The sequence below is a fragment of the Chrysochloris asiatica genome, unplaced genomic scaffold (genome assembly GCF_000296735.1).
Source record: "Chrysochloris asiatica unplaced genomic scaffold, ChrAsi1.0 scaffold00040, whole genome shotgun sequence".
Taxonomy (NCBI): domain Eukaryota; kingdom Metazoa; phylum Chordata; class Mammalia; order Afrosoricida; family Chrysochloridae; genus Chrysochloris; species Chrysochloris asiatica.
This window is the reverse complement of record NW_006408558.1, coordinates 20,610,161-20,629,339: the sequence shown is the minus strand read 5'-3', so window position 1 is coordinate 20,629,339 and position 19,179 is coordinate 20,610,161. Positions and strand designations below refer to the sequence as shown.

Below are 19,179 nucleotides of genomic sequence, written 5' to 3'. Positions count from 1 at the left end.
GGGGCTGTCTTTTTCCCCAGTGACCAGCACAGGCTGGGACCAGAGGGGAAAGGTGAGATGAAGGCTGGGAGGCGGGACCCCCTTGAGTCTTGGGAACCCAGGCAAGCATATCGCTGCTGCCCAGCCCAGGCCTTCCCTGAGTCTGAATTTCCACACATCCGGACCAGCCGGATAGGAGACTCCTTGAACTCTTGGTGCTCACACATCTCGTCCTGGGTTAGGGTGGTCCCTGCCAGAGGGCATCAAGGGCAGCTCTCTGAATCAGGGGCTGGAGGGAGGCTCCTGGGCCGCTCTGAGACCTGGAAGAGGTGGGGAGAGGAAGAAGTCAGGGTAGGCAGAGGCAGGCAGGACACATTCCTCCCCAGGCCAGGGCCTCCCAGAAGCCTCTAGCAGGGACCTTGAAGAAGGCCAAACGTGAGGGGTGGGGTGAGGTCATGGGAAGAACCTCCACCGAACCCTAACTCTGGAGCCCCACTCCTGCCAATCATTTGGCTAGTAGTCAAGTGTTTGGTCTTCTGCATCATCCAGGGGCTTCTCAGCTTCTGCTAGGGATACTAAGGGCTGGCCAGAACGCTCTCCCCATGTGCCAGGGACTTCCCAGGGATCATTGCTTCATACTTTCTCTGGCCTCTCAATAATGGCCTCAATTTACTGATGAGACAGGCTCATAGCCGCTAGGCAACTTGTCCAGGGCCACACAGTTGGGGCCCACTGATGAGACGGAGCTGCCCAGGGCAGGGATTGGCTCGGACCTCCAGTCCTGCACATGACCATGCATTGCACAGAACTGCCCCTCCATGGCTCACCTGTAGCAGGGAGCCCGCGGGGCTCAGCGATCCCTGGGGGCAGGACACGGACTCGCTGGACAGTGATGTCCGAGGTTTCCTCTTCACTGCTCCAGGGGCAAACAAGGGGTTAAAACACCAAGGCAAGTATTTGAGGGGCCCAAGAGGGTAGTGACAGGGCGGGATGTGGAGGTCCTAGAACCCCTAGGGTCATCCTTACTGTGGTCCACATCACCAGTGAGGACATCACTGCCCATGGAGGCTGGGCGCCGGGTGGCCTCCGAGAAGCTGTGGGGTCGCTGCGGGCCGGAGCTGCGGGCCCCTCGGCCCTTGGCTTCTGGAACCTGTTGGGGAACAGTGTGGAAGGGATGGGATGGGTGGTCAGCTCCGACGAGGGGAGGGCACTACACAAGCCAGAACAAGACCTGAAAGCCACCCAATCCACTTCGGATGTGCTCAGGGATCAGCGGTGACTCACCGGCCAGATCCAGGTAATCTCAGGTCTGCGATTTGCAAGAACTCACCAGGAGGCCTGCGATTGGCTTGAATTTAGCACAGAGGTCTGTGATTGGCTCCGGACTACTCACCCTGGACCTCCCGTCCGTAGGACCCATGTGCACCAGGTGGTTGAAGTTGGTTGGCCGTGAGATGAACTTGGAACGCACGAAGGGGTCCTTTAGCATCTCTCTGTAGGCCGACAATTGGTAAGCGGAGCCATGAAGGGGGGAACCTCCCCACCCTTCTGCCGTCTCCGCCCGCCCCACCTAGTCCCAATTTTGCGCACGCGCACCTGCGTTGCTGCAGTCGCTGCTCCTCCGACACACGGAAGAAGAAGCGGCGTTTGCTCTTGGTGCGGAAGAGCTGGCGCCGGCTGTTGTCTGTGAGGTCCGGGATGTCAAACTCGTCCTTCTCTGTGGGAAGGGCAGAGCTGGGCGGTGCTTCCAAGTCCCCAGGGCTAGGCGTGGGTCCGGGAAAACGCATACAGGAAGAACATGCTCTTGCACACACGTGCGCACACGCACACATGCCCTCACCTGCCAGCTGGTTCCTGAGGTAGGTCAGGCGGACCTTCTCGGTGCCAAAGAGGAACAGGGAGCCCTCGGGGTTCAGGGGTCGGACCTGGGGCAGTAGGCGCAGAGATCACTGCCTGCCTCCCCACTGAGAGCTCACCCCAGTCTAACCCAGGGCCTGGGAGTCCCTCACCTTCTTGAGTGGCACTGTCTGGACCCATTCTGTTCTCCTCAGGTCGAACACATCGATGGAGTTGTCACTGAACACTGTCAGGTAAGGGGCTGCGTAACCTGCAGGTAGGACACTGTCTGTACTGTGCAGCTCAGGCTACCGCTCTGATCCTGTTTCCTTCTCTGTGCCAATGGATATCTTGTGCCTTGTCACAGCATAGTGACCACCTGGCTCTTTCTGTGAGAACAATCCTGGCAGACCCACCCAGCCTCCACCATACAATTGTCACAGATAACAATTCCAGAGCACTCGTGACATGCAGGACGCACATCTCCATACTGCCCTGTCCCCCTTAATTCTCAAAGGACTGAGTAGGTACCGAGGTACCGTCATCACCTCGGAGAAAATGGAAACTTCGGAGCAGGTGAGCCCGAGCTGGGACCTGGACCTGGACTGCCAGACCCTGAGCCCATAGGCTGAAAGTCTGTTACCCTCAGCCATCCCAGAAAGAACCAAAGCTTATGAGGGAACACCCCTGTCCCCGCTTACAGAACTTCCCGGGCCCATTACTGGTGAAGTGCAGGCTTCCCTACCACCCCGTTCATTCATTTACTGCCCTAACAGAGCCCTGGGTATGCCTGCCCCAGCTGAAATGTGTGGGTCCTAGTTCACCAAGCCCGTCTTACAGTACCCCAACCCACCACCATCTTGTTGGTTTCGATTCCTAGTGAATGAGGCCTAAAGATGGCGTACGGCAGGGCAGGGAGAAGGTAAGCAGTACAGACAGCAACCAGAGTCCTTGGGCCGAACTGACACTAGAGCTGGACTTGGTTAAGGGTTTTCCAGGTACCAACAGGATACCAGTTCCACAAGGGCATGAACTGAGATGTGGAAGAGGAAAAACCTACGCCAAGTAGTCACCAAGTGACACCCAGGGTTACGGAATATGGAGGCTCCAAGGCCAAGGCCAAGCCCAAGAGTTTGGAAGGGACCCTGGCTCTGTCAAGTGGGGTGCATGGTAGGTATCTACAGCCCAGCCCAGCCCCACTTTCCCGAGGCCTCACCCCAGCCCGTGGGGGCTGCTGGCCACAGCAGCTCGGGGCCTCGAGACTTGCGGCCAGCGCTGTCCACGTAGACACCAGCAGTGGTGAAGAGCAGCAGGAACTCACTGAGGCTAAGCTCAACAGCGCCCAGTGCCTCACCCAGGCCCCCGCGGGATGGCGGCAGGTCTTCGGGCCCTAGCCCGGGCCCTAGCGCTAAGGGCGCAGCCTCGTTAAGCAGCGGGTAGAGGGTGAAGGTCCCGGCCGCACCCACACACAGCCGGTCACCCAGCAGCCCTAGGCTCTGCACAGGTGTAGGCACCTGCAGCTCACGGATACGGTGATGCCAGGGCCCTGGGCCGGGTCCCAGCTGGTAGCAAAGCACCTGGCGCTTGACAGCTATACAGAGCACGGGTGTGCGGGCCTGCAGGATGCGCCCAGCTGCCAGCATCTGGCAGCCACGAGACTCCGGAATCTTGGAGCCAGTGGCTTCCACGTTCTCCAGCTCAGCAAGGACAAAGAGGCGCACGCTGGGGCCGCGGCCACACAGTACAACCAACAGGCCTGACGTGGGGCTCACGGCCAGCTGCTGCACCCGCCGGCACTCGCCCACCTGGAAAATGTCTGTGGGGATAGCGAAGGGGAGAGTGTCACCTCGCAGTGGGGCAGTGGGTGAGGAGCTGTCCACTTCCCCTCCTGTGCCCTGGGCTGACCCCACCATGCCCACCCTGGCCCCAGGGGATGTACCGTTGCTGTGTAGATGGATCACAAACAGCCCTTCCTCAGTGCCCAAAGCAAGTCGTTCCTGGTCTGGGAAAAGAAGGTCCAAGGTCAGAGGGACTGACTGGCCATCAGTGAGGAGATTGCCTGCCCTTGCTGGGCCTCAGTTTCTTTTGAGAAAGTAAGGATGGTGATCCCACGGTCCCTGCCTCGCTGGTCCCCTCTCAGAGTCTGGACTGGCTGCAGGGACAGGGCTTAGGGTCTGAGGTGTGGATTTGGAGTAAATCACTTGCCCTCTCTGAGATTTTGTTTCCCCTTAATGTTTGTTGTTTTTGTTCAGCAACGTTGACTTGGTTCCAACTCATGGTGACTCCTACAGGGTTTCTAAGGAGTGGCTAGTGGCTTTGAAACTCCAGCCTTGTGGTTAGCAGTCTAGTGCTTATCCAACAGTGCCACACTAGGACTCCTCCCCTTGTGTGGTTAGGGTGGTTATCTGCTGTGGAGTCGGTTCCGACCCATAGCAACCCTGTACAGGGTTTCCGAGGCTGTAAATCTTTACAGGAGCAGAAAGCCTCATGTTTCTCCCGCGGAACCGCTGGTAGTTTCAAACTGCTGACCGTGAGATTAGCAGCCCGATTTCATAATCAGAAAGAGCTCTGGTAGTGTAGCGGTTACGAATTGGGCTACGAACCTTGAGGAAGCGGTACAAGTATAGGTTATGTTAAACAACGCGCCAGTCCTACTCTACAGTTCTCCTCATCCTCATCTTCCAGCTTTACTGAGCTAGAGGACCCACAGTCTCCCCTGTGGCCCCACCCAAGTAACCACAGAGAGAGACCCCAGCTTCCCGAGAGCAGGTGCTGGCTCGAAGCCAAGGACCAGAGCTGCCACGTCTTTCTCTCCCTACTGAACACTGGGAACCTCACAGCAGCCCCACAGCACTGACTCACGGTGACCCTACGTGCTACACAGAACAGCTCCATAGGATTTTCTTGGCTGATTTTTACAGAAGCCAGATCTCCAGGCATTTCTGTGGTACCTACTGAGTGGGTTCAAACCACCAAACAGTAGGTTAGTAATCAAGTTAACTATACTACCTAGTGAACTGCTGTGTTGAATTGAAAAAACCCCTCAACAACACAAAGAACCGTAGAGCTGTCAAATCAATTTCAACTCATAGCAACCTTGTTAAGTGCCGTTAAGTTGGTTCCAACTCACAGCAATCCTGTATAGGGTTTCTAAGGAGCGGCTGGTGAGTTTGAATTGCGGATCTTGTGATTCAAACCGACCTTGCAGTCCAGTGCTTATCCTACAGCGCCACACCAGGACTCCTGTAGCAACCCTAGTCCCCCCAGATTCATGACCTTCCTGGAACTTCAGAACGTGACCTTATTTAGAAACAGGGTCCTGGCTGACATCATTAATAAAGATTAGGTCATACTGGAGCTAGAAGGGGGGGCCGGGGGAGGCCTGAATCTAATGACTGGTGTCCTTATAAGAAGAAAACAAAGACACAGACACTGCCATGTGACCAGGGCGGCAGAGACGGGAGCAATGTGTACGGGCCAAGGAGCACCAGGGATCACCAGCAACACTCAAGCTCGAAGGAAAACCAAGCACGGGACAGACTCTCCTACAGCCTCCAGAACTGGGAGGGGAGGGATTTGTGTTCTTCAAACTGCCCAGTCTACAGAATCACCCTGCCCCGCCATGCCCCATAGGAGACAGAGGGAGGCTCACGTGGCCATCCAGCTGGCAATAGGAATGCCAGGGCAAGGACCCTTGCTTCTTTTTGCTTCTTCCACTGGCATAAGGGATGGATGCTTTTATTTTTTTTTTAAAGGAAAAACTGAGGCACTGAGAAATGGAGTGATGAGAAGTCAGGTCCCTGCCCACTCCACTTCCCAGGGCTCCTCACACAGCCATGGCTGGAGGCCGTCGTGGGCTCCCACTGTGGCTGCAGGGACTGGGCAGCGGTAGTGGCCCAAGCCAGCACTGTCCAGTCCTGAGGGACTCACCGATGATGGCGGCGCAGAGCACGTTGGGCAGCAGCGGCAGACCGTTGTCATAAGCTTCCTTGAGGGTGTATACAGGTCGGGGCCTCGGCCGCACGTCTTGTAGCAGCCGTTGCAGTTCGCCCAGCACCTGCAGCCAGCGCTCCCGTTCAGCCTCGCTCTCCGCCAGCAGCAGCACAGTGCACATGGTGGGGGGCACGGCCAGCTGGGAGGCTGTCACCTGTGGGCAGGGATCCAGGCTGGAGAGGCCAGGGGCCAGCCCTCCTCCCGCTGCCCTCTTTCCACCAGCTGCTGAGTGCCAGGGGCAGGGCTGGCCACAGCTCTAAATTAGACAGGAGTCCCACAAGCTCATGGGCCATTCCAGGGATGTGTATTCAGTACCATGACTGAGGAGGAGGACGGGGCATTGTGGGAACACAGGGGAGGGCCCCCAACCCAGGTCAAGAGGTACAGGAAGACTTCCCGGGAAGACCTGTTAGCTGGAGCCTGAGGGACAGAGAGGTGTCCAGGATGAGTCGACATGGGTGAATGGCTGGGTGCTGGGAAGGGCTTGGCGGTTCCAGACAAAGGGAACAGAATGTGCAAAAGCTAAGAGCTAAGGCTTAAGTGGGCATTCCTGCAATTGCAGGAAGTGTAGCAGGGCCTGAGCATAGGCACTGGGTGGAGACGGCGTGGGGCTGGGTAGGTCTGCAGGGGCACTGGGGAGCCACAGAGGATCCTAGCAAGACAGAGTCATGCATGTACAGCTCACTACAGCTGCAGGGAGCTAGTAGGTGCAGGTGCCAGAAGACAGACTATTGTCACTGTTTAAATGCATGAGGTGAAGAGGTGGCCAGGGGTTAGAAAAAGTACCAGAGCAGGGATGGTGTGGGGACGGGAGGGGAGGCCCACCCAGGCACTCACCCTAAAGATGCGTGGCAGTTCCCTGGATTGGGCGTGGATAACATCAGAGGGCTGGACGGGAGTGGCCGAGAACTGGGGGTCCCTGGGATGTCCAAGGAGCAGGTCAGAGGATGCACTGGCCAAGCTGTCCCCCTCACCCCTGAGTCCCTTACTCCCCAGCTACCTCAGATCCAGTGCCTGGAAGAGAGCTGGGCTAAGTCTCTGGTCGGGGGCATCAAACAGCAGCAGGCGTGAGTCGCTGAGCGCAGCGAAAACCCGCTGCCAGCCTCGGCGGACGCCAGAGGGTCGGGGTACCTGGAGGAGAGGCAGGCGTGGTGGGTCCTGCTCAGGCCCGCACCCCCTCCCCATCCCATCTTCCACACAGCTCACCGACAGGAAGCCCTCATAGGCGGTGCCTGTGCCGGTCTCGGGGTGCACTCCCAGGGCCGTGCGGAGGAGGTCAGGGGGCACAGGGCAGGGCGGGGCTTGTGGGGCGCATGTGGAGTGGCAGAAGTAGCCGCAGGCTGTGGGAAAGCAGGAGGGCAGTGGTCTGAGTACTAAAAGCAGGCTTTAGCCTCTGGGCCTTCTCTCCCACAGTCTCCCTCAGGCCTTGGTGAACCAGAACCACTTCCACATCAAGTGAGAATAAAACCAAGCTGGTGAAGGGGTGAGAGACCCAGGCCCCTGACCCCATCATGCATATCCCTCCCTGAGGGGGTGTGGGCTCACCATCACAGCCCAGGCCCTGACGGCCCAGGCCCAGCATCAGCGAGGTGCAGCGGAGACACTTGGTGGGGGAGGGGAAGGTCCGAGGGCGTAGCATGTGTGAGCCGGGCTGGAGAGGGGGGACATGCCATCACCCCAAGCTTGACGTGGCTTCCCCAGACCCCACACCAATCCCTGAGGCTGCCCAGGGGTAGGAGACTTGGAACTGGGCCCGAGGGAGTAAGGCCCCCCAGTGAATTTACAGTAACACTTCTAGTCAATGCTACTGGGACCACCTCCTGCTTTGGAGAAGGGCTCGTGGGGCAGAGGCAGCCACCTGACCAGGGGAGACTGGCCACTGTGGCACTGACCTTAACAGGGGGGCTGTCGGCAGCGGCTGTGGGGGCAGCAGCAGGTATCCTGGGGAACACAGCCTATAGGGGGTGGGGGAAGCAGACAAGTGAAGGGGAGTGGAGCAGAGGAATGAGGCCTGGCCCTCCAGCTCCAGGCCCCCTGCCTTTCTCACCCCCATTCGCAGGCTGCGGCGGCCCTCTGGCCTCAGCTCAGGCTCCAGTCCTGGCTTCTGAGCCTCTCCCCAGATGCCAGAGTCCTTGGCAGAGTCCTTCTGGGGATGGAGGGTGGGGCGGGGACAATGTCAGGGCCCCTGTGGCTCTGCCTGGCCCCCCAGCCCCTGCAGTTCCTCCCTGGTCCTTACCTCCGAGTTCCAGAAGGACAGGAAGGGGATCAGGGAGCTCGAAGACTTGGTGTCTAGAGACAAGAAGGAAGGGTGACGGGCGGCACCAGCCCTGAGGAACCAGTGGTCAGCGGGGGCCTCAGTTTCCACCCGGTCAAATGGGCAGACAGTGGCAGCCTGGGGACAGGCAGGAGGGTCCTTCCCCTCGGACTATGAGACTGGGGGCAGGGGCTGACCACAGGAAGGGGTGGACAGCCACTCACCAGCAGGCCCTCGAGTCTGCAGCTCCTCACGCAGCACAGCCAGTTCCTGTCTCAAGCTCTGGTTCTGTTTCTCAGCCTCCTGCAGACGGCTGGGGAAGGACGGGGTAGGCTCAACACAGGCCTCTCCCCACAGCCCTACAGGCTGGTCTCTTCTGGATCCCAGGTCCCTTGCCGCGCCCAACCTGCCTCACCTCTCAGACCGCAGCTGAGCCTCCTGCAGCTGGGTCAGCTGCTCTTGTAGGCCCTGCTTGGCGCGGATCTCAGCCTCGAGTGCTGACTGCAGCTCCAGCCGGGCCGAGGCCTCCATCTTCTGCAGCCGTCTCGCCTTCCACTGGTGGTCCTAGTGGCCGTGGGGCCCCCAGAGTGTCAGAGGCCCTCCCAGCAGGGCATCACTGCCCACACTACCTGGTGAGATCCACTAACCCGCTATGAGCTCGTGAGCTCAGTGTCTGCCTCCCACCTGCTGGATGACGCTTCTGTGCCCCCTGGGGTGTGTCTGGGCTCACCAGCGGCTGGGCAGGGAGCGTCTGGGTGCCCACATTGCGCAAAGATTCCAGTTCCTCGGCCATCTTGGTGGCCAGGGCCTGTAGGTAGCCCCTTGAAACCTTCTCATCATTCACCCTGGTTGGGAAGGGTCCAGTGTCATAGGCTAAGAGTCAGCACTCTGCAGGCCCTGGCCCAGGCCCAGGCTCGTGGGTACCCACCAGCTGAGGATGTCGGCGATCTGGGCCTCCCAGTTACTCTCCGTCTCCTGTCGCTCACCCTCCAGCCGCTGTTTATTCTGCTGCTCCCGCTCCAGCTCGGCTGCCAGCTGTGGGCAGGGCAGGAAGGTGTCTCAGTCCCCAGGGGAACCTGCCACCCTGTCCCCCACTATCCCCACTACCACTCCTAGTTTGCTTACCCTCTCTCAGATACAGCAAGGAGTCAGCCCACGCCTAAATCTAGCAGCTCTGACCACCCACCCAGCTGGCTCCCCTGTGCCCAGCCATTGGCTGCCTTGCGTCTGGCCCCTGCTCACCCGCTGTTGCTCCTGGCTCAGCCGCTGGTTCTCCTCCTGTAGCTGGCACAAGGCTTCCTCCTTCTCACTCAACCTGGGGACGGGAGGGTCGAGGATGGGAGGCGAGTTCTAGGCCCTGGCTCCGTTCACCCTCCTTGGTTACCTGACTCACCCGTGGCTGTTGCCCTGGTCCTGCTGAGCACACAGGGCGGCCACTTCCTTCTGAGGCTGGTCCTCCTGCAGTCCGCCCCCAGGAGATCCTGTGCCATTGGTCTCGGAGGCTGTGTGGCCACTCTTGAGGACACGGAGAGGGGTCAAGGCCTGTAGGCCACACCTCTCAGTGAGGGGGCACAGCCTCACCTGCACCGACTCCTTGTCCAGACTCTGCTCCTGCTGTCTCTGGAGCCGGGTCACCTCCTGGTTCAGTGTGGCCACCTGAGCCTCCAGCTGAGAGGGATAGAGAAACTGGCAATGTTGGCCGTGCCCACCCTGGCCCCTCGCCCTACTTGTTCCAGGCTCTCAGACTCTGCCAGCCAAGACACAAGAGAGGAGAGAGCCAACCATTCCTGAGGCCCTTTCCCTCACTGAGGCCTCAGCAGGCCACAGTGGAGTACAGACGCCAGCAGCTCCCACCAAGCTCCCCATGCTTTCTCCAGATGCAGTGGAGATTGAGAGGCTCCCCCGGCCCACCCCACCCAGTACCCACCTCACTGCGGGCACCCCAGGCTTCCTCCAGCTGGGAGTTCAGGGCCTGGGTCTGGCTGGCTGCGGCTGCCTCCCTCTCCTGAGCCTCTTGCAGTCTCCGCAGCAGCTCCTCCTGCCGTTGCTGGGCTTGGCCCAGCTCCTCTTCCAGCCCCCGAAGCCCTGTCTGAGCTTCAGTCAGCTCCTGGGAGTTGGGGGCAGAGAGATCAAGGCCTGGGTCAGCACACAGACCCTTTCTGTACCAAGCCCAGTCACTCGGCCACCAGCTCTCACCTGGCAGAGCTGGTCTCGCTCCCGCAGTAGGTCACTGGCCTGGCCTGGGCTGCCAGCAGGGGGCCCATCCGTCTGGGACCAGGGGGCCTTGTCATTTCCTAGTGTCTCTGCCAGAGTAGTCACAGAGATTGCCCGTGTGGACTGTCCATCCCCGGCCGGTGCTCATGGAATCCTCATCCCTGCCCGCCTTCCCCAGGCAAGCTCAAAGAGCTTCGGAGTCTTCCCTGAGACCATACAGCACATAGCAGGGGCCGGACTAGAACCCAGGTCTGACTCTGTGTGTCCTGGGGGAGGACCGAGACGGGAGGACTCAGGGGAAGAGGGTTACCTGGCAGTCTCTCCCGTAGGGTTAACACTTCCTTCCGTAGTCGCTCCAGCTCCTGATGGTCTGAAGGTGTCCACTGGGTCTCTGTCCGGGGAGAGGTCACAGGTGAGCAGCTAGCCTGCAACAGTGATCCCCTGGTGGGGTCCTGCCCCGCTCAGTCTGGCTGACTCCCCAACTCCCCAAAGCACCGTGGGGCTCCCGGCTCAGCTCTGTTTTTTCCTCCTCCAGCGCAGTTGGCCACTCCGAGCTGCCCTCAGGACCAGGCCTAGAGAGCAAGGACTACAAGTTGGCAAACGCCCTCCCCCAAAAGCCTCCTCCAGCATCTAATCTTTAACTCAACCAAGAGAGACCCAGCCTGCCTCTGTCCTGGGGCAAAACAGGTCACTCAGGAGCCCACAGGGAAGACCCCTCAGGAGATGCCCAGGCTGGTCCACACACCAGCCCAGGGCAGTGGTTCCAGGGCCCCCCAGGCTGAGTTCAAGTTCCAAACGGCTGTGTGTGACCTCAAACAGTCCTAACAACATGCATGTGACACCAAAGCCTCTTCCAAGGCCTGTCAGGAGGACTCAGTGATTTGGGCTCATAGTAAATTTGACATGCGCGGGTTGGCCTGGGGTCTCTCTTCGCCCTTGGGTCGGGCCGGGGTACCTCTGTGCCCAGGACCTCAGTCTGGTTCCATAGATGAGATCAGACCAAGAGTATCCTGCCCATTTCACAGAGACACAAAATAAGGCTCGGGGAGCAGTTGGGCCTTTCAGACCCTAGGCCTCTGGCTTGGAGACCAGAGCAGTCTCGGCCTGTTTTGAAGAGTGCTACTGCTGCTGTGTGCCGTGGAGTCGGTTCTGACCCATAGCGACCCTGTCCAGGGTTTCTGAGGCTGTTAATCTTTATGGGAGCAGAAAGCCTCATCTTCCTCCCGCGGAACAGCTGGTAGTTTCGAACTGCTGACCTTGCGGTTCCCAGCCCAATTCGTAACCACTACGTTACCAGAGCTCCTGAAGAGTGCAGTGAGGGTTAAATGCTGGCATGGGGCCCAGAGAGCCCTGAGGATGGGGGGATTCTCTTCTGAAGGCTCAGAGCACACTTTTACACACCTGCCTCATGCTAACACAAGAGGGTCATCCCGCCCCCTTGTCTTGGGGTCCTGATGGGCTTTGTTCTCAGCACCTTCCTGGCCAGACAGCTCTGGCTTCCCATCAGGGGGAACTCAAGACCCCAGAAGGTGAGGGCAAGACTTACCTGGCTGAGGTATAGGTAAAGCCCACGAATGGCAGGTGGTGCCCTGAGAAGGCCCCATGGGAAGGTGGCGGCAGAGTGCCCTGCAGAGGAAGCAGAGCCTGAATCCCCTGCACCAGTTGAAGCTCTGGAAGGTCCCCTGGGACTGGGCAGGACCACCTCCCCCATCACCCATGCAACCTTGAGACTGGGGCTTTCCAGGGGGCGACTGGGACTCTTCTTCCTTATATGAATTCTGGCTAATGGTTTATGTGACATTTGGGGTCACAAGACTTTCACTTGGCACAACCCACCCTCAGCGTAGATTAACCCCAGGGAAGCCATGACTCTGATGAGCCTGTGGGGTCCAACAGCCTCTTCCCTACTAAGCAGCTACTCTGGGGAAATTCTGGGGGGCTCCCGGGCCAGTGAGGAGGGTCAAGATAGCGCTTCTCCTGCAGGAGAACTGAGGACTCACTGGGTGGTTCAGGGTGTCGTCATCCACATCGAAGTTTGAGGTGTCCATGGGCCCACGGAGCTCAGGAATGTAGGGAGCAGTGCTGGTTGCCAGCCGTTCCCAATCCACACCTTCAAAGAAGGGATGGTTCCGGAAGTCGTCCAGCCCACCGCAGCCCAGACGCTCCTCCTGACGGCACAGCAGCTGGCGGATCAAGTCTTGTGCACAGGCCGGCACGTCGGGCACGTCCGGGGGGAATTGCAGGTGGTCCTGTGGGCCGAGCCATGGAGGGGAGCGTGGGTTCGAGATCCCACCTTCCTGGGCAAGTGTACCGCCACTCTCCCCAGAACCCCAGAGCTTGCGGGCAGACCTCATGGTTCATGATCTTGCCATAAGTTTCCACCAGAGACTCAGCATAGAAGGGTGTTTCCCCAAAGAGTAGCTCATAGGCACAGACTCCCAGTGACCACCAGTCACACTGTGGCCCATAGTGACTCTTGCCCTCTTCCATGGCCTGCAGGATCTCAGGAGAGATGTAGTCTGGCGTCCCTACTGCCACCGACGAGTCCACCTGTGTTTGGGGGGGGGGGGGGGTGATGATGCCAACATGACATGGCCTGAGCCCCATGTTTCTTTCCCTAGGAGCCTAAGGCATCTCACTGGGCCCGGTGTCTTCCTCCCTTGGATTCCCCTACTAGGAAGCAAGTGCCTCACCATGCCACTGTTGTTAAGACGCAGGCAGGAGCCAAAGTCGGCCAGGCGGATGTGCCCATTCATGTCCAGCAGGACGTTGTCCGGTTTGACATCCCTAGGGAGGGCAGGCAGAGGGAGGGGCTGGGTCTGTGCATGTACTAGTGTGCATACGTTCATACAAGCTCCCAAGCACACGTGGCATGTGCATGCTGGAGGGAAAGGTGGCGGGTGGCCAGGCCTCCCGGCTCCCAAGGGTGGCCAGGCTGGGGAAAGAAACCTGTAAGGTGGGCCCTTGGAGGCAGTAGAGTGATGTGGGGCATCACTGTCGTCAAATGTCCCCAGTGCAAACTCTGATGTGAGTACTGCCCAGCTGGGCTATTCGAGCCAAATGCTGACCTTTGTGAGCCCTGTCACCTGGAAAACGGGGACCTAGCAGTCCGTCACATACGCTTTGGGAACCAGGACTAAAAGGGGCCAGTGCACTCTCAGTACAGTGCAGTGTCCTGGGCGCATGCAGGGCAGACGTCAGTCCCCAGCCCCCCACCAGAACTCTCGGGGGGTGGGGCGGCTGGGTAGGGCAGTGGGGGCTTTAGAACCCCACCTGTGGACATAGCCGAGCTGATGAAGTGAGTGAATGGCCAATACCATCTCAGCCAGGTAGAACTGGGCCAGCTCCGGTGGGAGGCGGTCCTCAAAGCGGCTCAGCAGCGTCAGGAGGTCCCCGCCAGCATAATAGTCCATCACCAGGTACTGGGGGTTGGGGACCAGGGTCAGCAGGCCCCAGGACTCTGCCCCCTGCCCACCCCGTGGTGGTCTCTGAGACCCCATGGTTGTTGAGACATGGCAATGGTGTGTCTCTCTCCTTGGACCCAGTGCCCCTGGTCCCCCAGGGCCTTCTGTCTCCTCTGCTCCCAGGTGACCCCCTTCTGTCCCCGTCAAGTATCCTTACCAGACACTCCTCATCCTGGAAGGCATAGTGCAGGGCGGTTACCCAACGACTGTCCCCTTTCACCAGGACATCTCGCTCCTCACGGAAACAGGCTGTCTGCAGCAGAAGTGGGGAGGGATGGGTGGCTTCTTGTGAACCCAAGCCCTGTTCTATGACTCAGGGACTCAGTTTTGTCATAAAGGAAATGGGAATACTCTGCTTGCTTTTAAGAAAGGCTTGCTGTGAGGATGGTGAGGAAGGAGGTCAGCAGATAGTGGGGATGGCACCCTCAGCAGCGCTGCCCCTCCCTGGATGCTCCGGTCCTATCTCCTACCCACCCATTCACAGGGTGCCAAACTTCCACCAGGCCCCAAACTGACCTCAGCCCGCTTCAGCATCTCCCATTTGTGTAGCATTTTCATGGCAAAAATCTGCCCGCTGTCCCTCTGCCTCACCACAGCAACCTACGGCCACAGGGAGGCTGGGTCAGCAGGCCTGGGACAGACAGCCTCTCCCCTCCCACCCCCCACCCCCCAGCACAATGCTCACCTCCCCAAAGGCCCCTCGGCCGATCACCTTCAAGATCTCAAAGTCATCTCTCTGCAGCCGTAGCGCCTTCACCTTTGCTACGAAGGGGCTGGCTAAGGAGGATAGAGAGGGGCTCAGGGAGCTGGAGGGTTGGAAGGGAGGCCAGGAGTGGGCAGGGATGTCTTCCTGGGGAGCACTGAGAGGAGATAGGGCAGGGCACAGAAGGTGGAGGTGCTGGCTGAGCCTGGACCTCCCTGAATCCAGGCCTTCAAGGGTCATCCCCAAGGGCTGATGGGACTTGTAGTCCTCTGCAGCCTGAGGACCAGCCGCTGGCTGACCAGGTCACTCTGAGGGTACTGGGGGCACCACTCTCCCCCAAGTCAAGTGCTTGGCCCCTCACAGTGCCGGGGGGCGGGGGCAGGTTGGGGGAACTGGAAAGGTAACATTCTTTGATCCATGAAAGACTTTTCCAATAGTCAGGAACTGGGGGCCTGGGTCTGAGGACCTTGCGGGCAAGGAAGTACTGGTCAGTCCCTGAAGGCAGGTAGGACAATAGTCCCACAGGGCTCTGGAAGTACATGCGCCAGGATCCCCATGAGGCCTCCTCCTTAACTGGGCACTTGATGCCAATCTGCCCAGGTTCTCTCAAAACTCAACAAGTGAGCCAAGAAAACCTTACTCTGGCTCGGCCACTGGCATCCGAAGGTGAGAGCATGCAGGATCCCAGCACCTCTAGGCCCTGCCACTGGATGCCCTGTTGCCTGGCCAAGAGCTGTCGTTTGCCCTGTAGTCCTGGCATCTCCTGTCCCTTCCAGGCCCCTTCGCACCTCAAGCCGGGAGTAGTTCTAGACCTGGCAGTGGGTGCTCTTGGAAACGCAGGGAGACAAGAGCACCCAGTAGGGGTCGGGGGCAGCTGAGGAGGTAAGCTCCCCGCTAGCTGGGATGGTCTGTGGGTGGGGCAGTGAGCTGCTCCACAGGTTTGTCAGGAAGAGTCTCGCAGCGGGGGTGGTGTGGAAACCTCCTTCCAGAAATGTATCTGTCTCTTTCCCAGCTCTATGGGGAGCTTCAGAGGAATAGTCACGGTCCTCCAAAGAGGAATGGAGACTGGGGCAGCTAGGAACTAAAGTTCAGGAACCCCTTTAGGAGCGTCCAGACCCCCAAGCCAGGCTGTCCAGTCCCCTCGTCTTACCACAGATTGGGGGTTGGGGGGGGAGCTCTGGGCAGGAGCAGGGACAAGTTAGGGCAGGAAAGGAGTGAGTCACCGCCCTGGGAGTTACCTCGGGACATGTCAACAGGCAGGCCCCCACGCCGGGGTCCCGGGGATCGGTGCCAGAGGCGGACAGGGAGGAGCACACCATGTATGCAAACACACACACACAAACGCGTGCGTGGGAGTCCCAGGGGCTGGTGGCAACACGGTTAGACGCGCGCACATACACACAGGAGGCCTGGTTAGACAGGCAGGCCAGCGGCTGAGAGCCTCTGCTTGCCTCACCAGAGAGGAATGGGCTGGACAGCTGGCCCCCAACTGTGCCAGACCCAGCCCTGTGCCTGGCCAGAGCTCAGGATTGCCAGGAACGCCGGTCGCCCACTGGGCAAACACCCAGCTCACCCCTCCTTCCAGGTCAGGCCCCATGTCCTCCATACATTGGCCTGGTGTGACCAGGGAGCCCTTGGGCGGCCACCAATGCTCTGAGACCCTGGGCTCAGGGTCACCCCGGGCCAGCCACTCACGGTGACGCAGATGAGTCACCAGGAAAGGCAAAGACCCACCTCCAGCCAGTCCCCCACCCTGGTCCTGGGAAGCCTGGCCAGTGGCTTGCTCAGACCGAGGGGTCGAAGTGGGTTGCTGTTTTCAGCCTGGGTGCTCTTGTCTGCAAAGAGCCAGAAATAGGCATGTGTGTGTGTCCCCAGGTATACCACACCTGATTGCTGAGGGCAAGTAAGTAAGCAGGTGAGTGTGTGTGCCAGATGGTCAGCAGTTCAGTGTGGGTTTCCTGGGTCTCCTTAGGGTGTAAGTGTCCCAGTGAGGGTGTCAATGTGTGATATGCACATCGTGGGAACATGTATGTTCCTGTGGGTCTGGGAGATGTGGGTGTGAGCAAGGCCCACTTGGTGTGTGTGTATGTCAGGTCTGTGTGTGGGAACAAATGTGTGTGTGCCCCCAGAGTCTTAGGCTGTGTGGCAGGTGTCGTATACATGTGTGAGATCCAAGTGAGTAGGGGTCGCTAGGAGTGCCTCAGTGCCAGGTGAGCCCGAGGGTCTAAGGGGTGCAGGAGAGAGCCAAAGTCGGTGAGTCTGCGAGGGGCGCTTGGGAGCCAGGGGCTCTGTGGTTTGTGAAGCGCATGGCAGCTAGGGGTCCCAGAGCGTTGTCCCTCCGGCCACCCTCCAGCCCCGTCCCCACCACTCACCCCAGCTCAAGAACTGCGCGACGTGGCGCTCCCGCCGCAGGGGGGCGCTGCTGAGCTCGTGGTGCAGCGCCAGTAGTAGATCCAGGAGGCCGTCGAGCCCGGGACCGCCGCCGGCCTCGTCCCGGGCCAGCCGCTCCAGCGCGCTCAGCCGCCGCTCCATGGCTGCGGCCGGGGCCCCGCGTCGGGCTAAAACCCGGCCGCCCGCATGTCCGTACGCCCGTCGGTGCGTCCGGCTGGCTGCGCGTCCTAGCCCCCGCCCTCTCGCCTTCCCCGCTGTCACCTTCCTCCGCCGCCGCCTGTGCGCCTCACCTGGGCACCGCGCCCCGCCCTCTTCCCCGCCCCTCGACGGACGGGCAGGTGCGCGCCGGCCAATGGGAGCCGCGGCTGGAGGAGACGGTGGGAGGGTGGAGGTGTGCGGGGGCGGGACCAACTGAAGCCAGGAAGTGGGGGCGGGGGGGCCCGAAGAGTAACTCCTGGGTGGGCGGGGAGAGGCTTCAGGGGGGCCGAGAAGTTCGTCCAGAGTTCCCCGCGGCCCCAGCCCTAGACCTGCAGGGACTTTAGTAGGCCCCCAGTCTAGGTGGGGAATACACGGGGCATTTACAGTGTCCCTCGCTCTCTGGGCAGCGGCGGCCTCTCCCTTGGCCCAGGGAGGGGGGCGGGAGACTCCCGCGGGCCCAGAGCTCGATGGGAATTGTAGTCCGCTCCTTCACCTGGATGCCGGCCTCTCTTGGCACACTCTTCTCCCTCCACGCCCCCTCCACCACCACCACCACTCCGCCCTGCCCCGCCCTGCCACTCCGCAATCGCGCGCCAGTTTCTGACCTCACTTTATTTTTTGTATCCATATAACAAGACCTGGGAGACAAATCGGCGGGGCAAAGATGGTTACAATCCATTTAACAGATGGGCACACTGAGGCCTGGGAAGAATAAAGAATTGAAGGGCTGAGAGTGTGGAGGTTTCGAGGTAGACACTGGAGGGCCGGGGCTCGTACTTGCAGCACAGACTTTTGAAGCCTAGGGAAACAGGACCTAGAGTGGGAAGACCAATAAGTCTGAGCCTGGCTAGAGGACTCCGGGAGGGAAGAGGTGGCTGGCTTTCTTCACTGGTAGTCCTGATTTCTGTTTGCCACCATAGGTCGTGGGTGTATCCACAGTGAGAGGCTTTAGACAACAAATTCATTGAAAGATCTCTTTGGGGGGCGCCTCCTTCCTCATACAGGCACTTCTTGGCAGGCAGGGTGAGGTTCCCCATATTGAGAATGCCCAGCACTTCCCGACGGAGCTCCACTCACGTAGCCTACTCTGGGGTTTTGCAGCGCCCACAATCTGCGAAATGGGAAACAGTCGATCTGGGAGAAAGGCAGCCAGGATTCAATCCCAAATCTGGGGACCGTCTCACCGCCTAAATTTCTTCGGGGAAAGGAGTTTACACGTTTCATCCAGCCCTCCTGGTTCTCAACTGAAGGATTTTGGGACCTAGTTAATGGGGCGGGGCCTACAGGAGGCAGGAAGGGGTCCTACCTTCCGATGCCACACGGGGGCGCCAGAGACCAGAGGAGGGCAGGACCAAGTCCCCATCTCCCCATCTTCCCACGGAGGTGGGAAGAGGCCCTGGGCGGGACGATGGGCCCCCTTCTCGGATGCGTCTCTGAGACCCTCAGTCCTCAGGGGTCAGTAGTAAAAGAATAGATTGGCATGATCACTGGGTGCTCGCTCATTCCCTGTGTGACCTCAAGAAAAGTCCCTTGCCGTCGAGTCGATTCCAACTCATACGACCCTATATAGGGTTTCCAAGGAGCGGCTGATGATTTTGAACCACCCATCTTGCAGTTCAAATAGACTTTATAGTCCAGTGCTTTATCCTACGGCACCACACTAGGACTCAACCTCTCTGAACGCTGAGATGCTGAGTTGTCAGAAAAGCCCTTCCTTTGGGCCCCTCAAGACTGCTGGTCTGCTAACTGAAAGGTCAGCCTTTTGAACCCGCCATCTGTGGGAGAAAGATGAGGCAATCCGCTTCCCTACAGCTTTGGAAACGCTATGTAGCAGTTCTGCCTTGTTCTGTAGGGGCGCTAGGAGTCCGACTTGAAGGCAGTGGGTTTGTTTGTTTTAGGCCCACCAGAATCCATCTCACATAGTACGGAGGAGGGGACACTAAGTTCCAGTTAACAAAAAGCATATTTGTCAAAGGAAAGGCAGTGTTGGGCAAAGCCCCAACTGGCGCTTGATTCTGTTTGGTCTTGTGGAATTTGGGGTTTTTTTGAGGAGGGTGGGTGGGTAGGAGGAAGGAGTTAGGGTTAGGGCTATGGCTAGATATAGACAAGGCCTAGAACTTCATTTAGTGTTAGGGTTTGTTGTTGTT

General features: G+C 59.3%; 1 protein-coding gene across 1 annotated transcript; it reads right to left on the bottom strand.

Annotated features, from left to right (window-relative positions):
* Positions 1-242: 242 nt before the first annotated feature.
* CDC42BPG (CDC42 binding protein kinase gamma (DMPK-like)) lies at positions 243-16,975 on the bottom strand. The gene is made up of 37 exons (XM_006861085.1): positions 16,816-16,975; positions 14,426-14,517; positions 14,257-14,340; positions 13,898-13,993; positions 13,550-13,698; positions 12,970-13,063; positions 12,626-12,826; positions 12,277-12,525; positions 11,823-11,902; positions 10,772-10,848; positions 10,587-10,667; positions 10,259-10,365; positions 9,990-10,169; positions 9,636-9,730; positions 9,456-9,575; positions 9,305-9,377; positions 8,991-9,097; positions 8,793-8,907; positions 8,478-8,626; positions 8,287-8,375; positions 8,045-8,097; positions 7,856-7,954; positions 7,701-7,763; positions 7,354-7,459; positions 7,015-7,148; positions 6,809-6,939; positions 6,646-6,727; positions 5,746-5,962; positions 3,755-3,817; positions 3,032-3,631; positions 1,989-2,086; positions 1,820-1,904; positions 1,576-1,696; positions 1,373-1,472; positions 1,006-1,129; positions 807-892; positions 243-299 (listed from the first exon to the last, which is right to left on the bottom strand). The coding sequence occupies exons 1-37, from the start codon at positions 16,973-16,975 to the stop codon at positions 243-245; spliced, it is 4,617 nt and encodes a 1,538-aa protein (XP_006861147.1).
* Between the last annotated feature and the right edge of the window lie 2,204 nt (positions 16,976-19,179).

Coding starts and splice junctions, on each gene's coding strand:
- CDC42BPG (XM_006861085.1), bottom strand. CDS start 16,975: ATGGAGCGGCGGCTGAGCGCGCTGGAGCGGCTGGCCCGGGACGAGGCC. Junction 14,341..14,425: donor GCCGAGGGGCCTTTGGGGAG/GTGAGCATTGTG, acceptor CTGTGGCCGTAG/GTTGCTGTGGTGAGGCAGAG. Junction 10,366..10,586: donor CCTACGGGAGAGACTGCCAG/GTAACCCTCTTC, acceptor CTACTCTGGCAG/AGACACTAGGAAATGACAAG.